The sequence below is a fragment of the Gymnoscopelus braueri genome (genome assembly GCF_963280865.1).
Source record: "Gymnoscopelus braueri genome assembly, chromosome: 10".
In the NCBI taxonomy this organism is placed as follows: Eukaryota; Metazoa; Chordata; class Actinopteri; order Myctophiformes; family Myctophidae; genus Gymnoscopelus; species Gymnoscopelus braueri.
The window spans coordinates 22,907,237-22,913,816 of NC_137611.1; the positions used below are offsets into that span (position 1 = coordinate 22,907,237).

The following is a 6,580-nucleotide window of genomic DNA, read 5'->3' on the forward strand; positions in this document are numbered from 1 at the left end:
AGGCACCACTGATGTCTCCAGCCAGTCTGTCGGGCTCTGGCACTCTGCTGGAAAAATTAAAGGCCTGTTCATGTTTGTTGGCATTTAAATGACCATACAGACAGTGTGGTATTTTCAGCCCATTGACTTCGACTTAACAGTTTTAACGGCATGGCTCTGTAGGAGGCAAGCCGTCTAGGAGAGGGTTTGTCAGTCTGTGTGTGTGTGTGCGTGTGTGTGTGTGTGTGTGTGTGTGTGTGTGTGTGTGTGTGTGTGTGTGTGTGTGTGTGTGTGTGTGTGTGTGTGTGTGTGTGTGTGTGTGTGTGTGTGTGTGTGTGTGTGTGTGTGTGTGTGTGTGTGTGTGTTTGTTTGTGTGTGTGTCCGGGGCTAATATCACAAGCCGCTTGTCCAATCATTGCCAAAGTTCTTGTGTGTGCTTTGGGGAGGAAGTAACTCCCCAAATTATTTTTCACATATATAGGTTTTGTGCTATTTATAAAACCCAAATTAGTCAGTATAACATATATATATATTAGTATATACCAAAACAAAATATGTTAACAGCAATAGCAATAGCAATAGCAGATCAACAAGCTCATTGCGTCGCGCTGTGAGCTTGTCAATCGGCTATTCAGCGAAAGCTTTCCCCACAATAACAGAAAACAGAAAATAGTATACTAGTATTGAGCCCTGAGGGACTCCGGTTACCCATATGGGGTTTAAGTGGTCAAAGCAAATCTCTTCAAGTGATACACATGCACATGAACAATAAGCAGAGTTGTTTTTGTCTCTGACATTACAGCAACAGAAACGGAACAGGTATGTTCCTTTCTCTCTGAACACAATTACAGCAACAGAAGCGTCCCTCTTAATATTCAAGTAACATTTTCTTTGAGCCAAGCTGGCTGTTTCCTATCTTGCTTGTATCTCGCTGTCACTTGTAACAGGCTCCGTAGGCCTCTGCTCCTCTGCTGGATGAGTGAAGGCTTCCAGCTTAAAGACAGGTGTGAAGCGTGCCAAGTCTTTCCATCAGTCAGTGTATAGCTGTGAGGTAACTTTGCTGCCATTTGATTGCTTTTTCTTTTTCACAGATCATTGTCTAATGGTCTTTGTTGGTTCAGCTCAGATGTAGGTTAGTCTCACATGACGTCAGATAGATCATTACCATCGCTGGAATTGATGACGTAAGATTGATGGATCTGACCACACGAGTAGATGTCTTGCCCCTTGTGACGTAGAGGTGATGTTGTGGTGTTGTTGTGCTGTTGCTGAATTTTGTCCTTAAAAGGCACACCACAGCCTTAAAGTTATCAGTGTTCAAACCAGTGTGTAATCGACAGAGGAGTGAATACTAGAAAAGTAGCATACAACACCTTCAAGTTATTCAAAGCTTTGTAAAAAAAATGATTGAGGAAAAAGAATGGGCTGCGAGAAAAGCCCACTTTGGTGTAACAACATCACCTTTACCACCCGACCCAAAACTTGCTGTTACTGTAGCCATCTCCCCTCGCACCTTGTTCGACATGGTAGCAGAGAACAACATTTATGTGAGTAAAGGAGTCGAACAATACATAGCCTATCAGGTGGAGCACGAAGATGAGATTCTGATGCCAGGACATTCTTTTCCATTTGTTAAGGCATTGATGACAGTCAACTCGAGGCTGAGGGAACACTACCCAGACAGTGAGGAGTTGTTTGACATTGTCCTGATGACTAACAGCCATGCCGAAGTTGCAGTCCGACTCATAAGAAGCATTAATCATTACAATTTGACCATTGAGAGATTCTGCATGACTGGAGGGCAGAGTCCCATCGGCTACCTGAAAGCTTATGATACCAACCTTTACCTCTCCAAGGACCCTGAGAAAGTCACAGAGGCAGTTGAAGTGGGCATTGCCGCTGCCACAATGTATTCACCTGACTATGAGACTGAGTTTAGTGACACCCAGCTGAGAGTGGCCTTTGACGGAGATGCTATGATCTTCTCGGATGAGTCTGAGATTATCATGAAACAAGGTGGCTTGGACATGTTCTTTGAACATGAGAAGAAAAACGAGGACATTCTACTTGCCCAGGCTCCACTGAAGGGATTTCTCGACGTCCTGGGGAAACTCCAAAAAAAGTTCTATACCAAGGGTGAGCGTATTGACTGTCCCATCCGCACTTTCCTGATCACAGCCCGCAGTGCAGCCTCCTCAGGGGTCCGTGTCATTAAAACACTAAAGAAGTGGGGCCTGGAGATTGACGAGGCTTTTATCGCAGCTGGAGCTCCCAAAGAGCCGCTCCTGAAGAAGATAAAACCCCACATCCTCTTCGATGACCAAATGTTCAACATTCAGGCGGGCAAGGCGTTTGGAACCACCACCACCTCTGCCAACACCTCTGCACACTATAGCAAGGGCGGAGCTACGGGGTGGCGTCTTGGACTGCAGCCCCAGATGTTTTCTCAAAAGCCCTGAATCTTTTACGTTTTAAAATAAAACAACTTCAACCGTGCCATTTCTCCTCAGTCTCTCTGACTGCAACAGATTGTCTGTTATTGTGTAGTAGTACTCCTAGTGACAGTGAGAGGCAGCCAGTGGTGCCCCCGTTCATTGATTGTGCTCATATTTTTGATGAACAGTGATCTTAATGCATCCGTTTGCAACTAATGAACTTGAACATGGAGATAACGATGCTCACGTTGTGATGCAAGTTGTGAATAAAGACAAAAGATGCTAGTCAGATTATCAGTCAGACAGTTTTTAAGAATGCAAAGAACGGACCATGAGAAGAATGTAGGGGAGAACAGGGTAAGATTTGTATGTTGACCAACCCCCTGTATCTCGAAAACTGTGCACGTGTTGTGTTGACCTTAGCAAGCATCAATCATTTCTAACTGGCTGTGAAGTTTGGAAGCACATGTGTGAAGTGGAAAGCATTCTTTTACACACAAAGAAATGTTTTTCACCTGTCAAATTACATTTTCTACATGTCAGGTATAAGGACTGTTGTATCAAAGCAAATGTATCCAGGTCTAAAAATATATATCATACATATTGGTGATTTTCCAGTGTATAAAAACATCATTTATTAAAAAAAAATCTGCCTGAAGTATTAGACTATAATGGTGGCTGAAGGGCAAAGTGAACCAACTGCTGCGTTAAATTGAGCCAATGGTTCAACTTACCCCTAATATTAATCACTTCATATATTATTATTTTTTATTTTTTATTTGATTTTGCTACTCAAATTATGCCCACTGACCTTTTACTTGCATGAATACCCTCATTTAAGAAAAGTTTTCAATATTATTTTACCACTTGCAAATATTAAAAGGTTAAATATCAAACTAATTGGTTTGGTTTTATATTGCTAAAGTTCTTAAAGTTACCTTTAAGAAAATAAACAAGACTAGTTGGAAAAGTCTTATATTATATATATTATATTATTAATGTATCATTACATTTTTGAAATTATGTTTGATAAATGAGTACATTATTTAGTTTTTTTGTTTAAACCTGAAAGTGTTATTATTAGATGGGTCAACTTACCCCTAACCTGGGGCAAGATGAGCCAGGGACCACTTTTTTTTTGTTTAGAAGTCACATTATGGCCTTTTGTCATGGATGTATATCATTTCAATTGAATGACAGAAGACATCCTGAAATAAGGGTAGATGTTTAGATTTTACTTTTGTTTTTGCCCCACCTCAAGGATAACATAAGTAAAAAGGGGCTTATCTTACCCCACGCTCCCCTACTCAAGTACAAGACTATATTCTATCAATCAAGAGACACTTCCTTCACCTACCGGCAGCATGCATAAGAAAGTTACCAGTGATTGGTCCAGCAGTTTGCGAGATTAGCCCTGGACAGACAGATACAGTAGACCTATTTGTAGACTTGCCCTCTTTCAGCGGATGCCGTAAAAAGCCAAAAAGGTAACGTCTAAAGCCATTCCGTGACATCATTTGGGCAAGGTTCAAGGCCTGATCCCACTTCCATTGACTTCCATTATAAAATGTAAGTTAAATAATTCCAAAAATATAAAACACTTGTTACTCCTAAATCTTGCCAGGAACAAAAGCAATATGTTGGGTCTATGACTGGCCAGTTTGTACCTTGAAGAACAGGCAACGAACAGCTGGCAAACTGGCATATTGATAACTAAAAAAAACATCAAACAAGCAAAAAAATAAATAAAAAAATCTCCACTGGGGCCAATGTTGGATCATACAGTCAAGGTTTGCAATGTTGGATCCAAACGGCAAGAGAGATCAAACAGGAGCTCAGGCAAAACAAGGCAGCAGGAACAGGCACAGACACGAGAACAACTGAACGGACAAACAGATTACAGGCTTTCTTCACAAGGGTAACAAAGAACTGGCTTACCAAAATAGGCAAACTGTTTCAATTTCCGGGGGTTAAGCGGGTGAGTGAGCAAGTGAGCAGAGAGTGAGCAAGTATTGATTTAGGTATTGGAATTTTGCTATTGAGACAGAAGCTGCATCCCAAAGTCTCTTGATGTTTCCTTGCTCCTCTATCCTCACTTCAACCAAAATTCCACTGTCCGCCATTTTGATGGTCGTGCAAAGTCTTATTCCTGCTCCAAGGAGCAAGGACTGCGACTTAGGAGCTCTCTGAGGATCTATGAGCGAGGAAACATGACCGGACAAACTGACCGGCATGTTAATGACTCCGCCCCATACACCATGGCAATGTTATGTTACATGTCCATTTGTGCGTGCACCTCGGTGTCACGGGGTATGCTGATGGGAAACTGTAGTGGGGCAAATTAAGCGGTGGCATAACTAATGGTTGTCCTTTCATTGCCATCAATGTGCAGGTTTTTTGTGTCTAAACAGAGTCATCAAGGTGGCGGTTGGTGAGGCTCAGCTGTATTGTTGTAATATAATCAGAAATTGACGTTGTTTAACAAGACTTTTGAAATGCCACTTCTCTGTCTATTGTCTTCGTTTCCTCTCTGCTCTGCTCGGCTCGTTTCCTCCATGCATCCTCGGTGGGAGGGACTAAGATCCAAGGAAAGGACACAAGTGAGGGAAACAAGGATTTAGTTAAAGAGACCTGGGATGCAGCCGAACTGAGAGACAGTAAGAAAGAGAGAGTAAAACAGAAAGACGAGACACAGGACCTTTTTAAATCTGAGATCCGCCACTGCCATATGGGATTGGAAGAGTAGTACTACAAGGTTCCCCTTGAGCCCTTGTAGACTAAGTACTACTGTACAAGAAGACTAAGCGAGAGAAGTGATCTTGCATTGGAGTGACTGTATCACCTGATGAAACCTAGCTGCTAATCTTTTTTGCCAGACCCAAGGGGTCGGCCTACATGAGGCTTTGTCGGTCGGTCTGTCCCTCTTTTCCTGTCCTGTCCCTCTTTTCCTCTGCACACACGTCATGCGAAGTCCGGCCATTCAGATTTCAACCACTAGGGGTCTGGCGGTACCAGGTCTCCTGGTTCCCTTGTTTATGTACACATTTCATAGATTAAAAAATATATATTATTATTCAGAAGGGAAATGCGAAGGAGAAATCCTGGTTCAGAAATCCTGGTTCAATTCAATATAAGGTTTCAGTCAAACACAGTCAGAAAATATGCTTGAACAACAGCAAAATAATACCGCAAATAACCGTAGTTACACGATTACCTTTTTTTTTAAAAGCCTATCTTTATTTATTTTTTATTTCTGTATGCTTTTAAAATGCCCTTTATGTCATTAAATAACTTGTTATGCCTTATATAAAGCACTTTGGATTGCCTTTGTGTATGAAATGGGCTACACAAATAAACTTGCCTTGCCTTGTAAGGTTACAAGAGAGAGAAACGAGAGACCTATTAGGGTAGCCGACTTTCTGCTCAGCAGATTTTCAATGGAACTCTTGCATTGGATTTTGGATCAATTACAAAAACAGGCTCTATATAGCAAACAAAGGCTCACGATATTAACACGTTTAGTATATATCTAGTATATACTGTATGTACAGTATATATATACACACACACATACATTATATACCATCATACCACTAAGTATAAGCCAGGATTCAGAAGGGCTGGGAAGGTTTCGTTGAGGCTAGACTTTTGCTATTGGCATCTGAATTGTGTGTGGGTATGTCTTTGTTGTCTGTGTGGACGTCTCCCCTACAGACAGGCTGTCCTTGCAGTGCACCAGGCCCAGTGGCAGGCCTCCTTGCGATCCATTCCGTCTGCACCATCAGCTCCATACCACCCCCAGACCTTTGTGCCTCTCCCTGATAAGACAAGAATAATATCAGCTCAGCCCAATGCACTTGGCTGCATGTTTATTAGATGATAATCACACTTTGTGCTGCCCTCCACTCTATCAGGCCACTGGAACCCAGCCCTGAGCCTATTGTTATTGTTAGAATGGCACAAGGAGGCTATGCACACACATCCAAGCCCCTCTCCAACACCACAATAAAAAAATACAGTTACCTATGCAGTGTATTGACACTGTATTCAACAGTCCCAACTGGTCCTCATGAAAACTCCTGCAACAATAGTTACTGTACCTAGTCATACTCTACCATTTGTTGTTAATTACTTAAGCTCAATTTAAAAAGAAAATAGCCTCTCTG

The 6,580-nt window shown here is 41.9% G+C and overlaps 1 protein-coding gene across 1 annotated transcript; it reads left to right on the forward strand.

Moving 5' to 3' along the window:
* Nucleotides 1-1,382: 1,382 nt before the first annotated feature.
* On the forward strand, nucleotides 1,383-2,438 carry LOC308093458 (cytosolic 5'-nucleotidase 1A-like; the record flags this gene model as incomplete). Its single annotated transcript, XM_080439795.1, has 1 exon — nucleotides 1,383-2,438. The coding sequence occupies one exon, from the start codon at nucleotides 1,383-1,385 to the stop codon at nucleotides 2,436-2,438; it is 1,056 nt and encodes a 351-aa protein (XP_080295921.1).
* Between the last annotated feature and the right edge of the window lie 4,142 nt (nucleotides 2,439-6,580).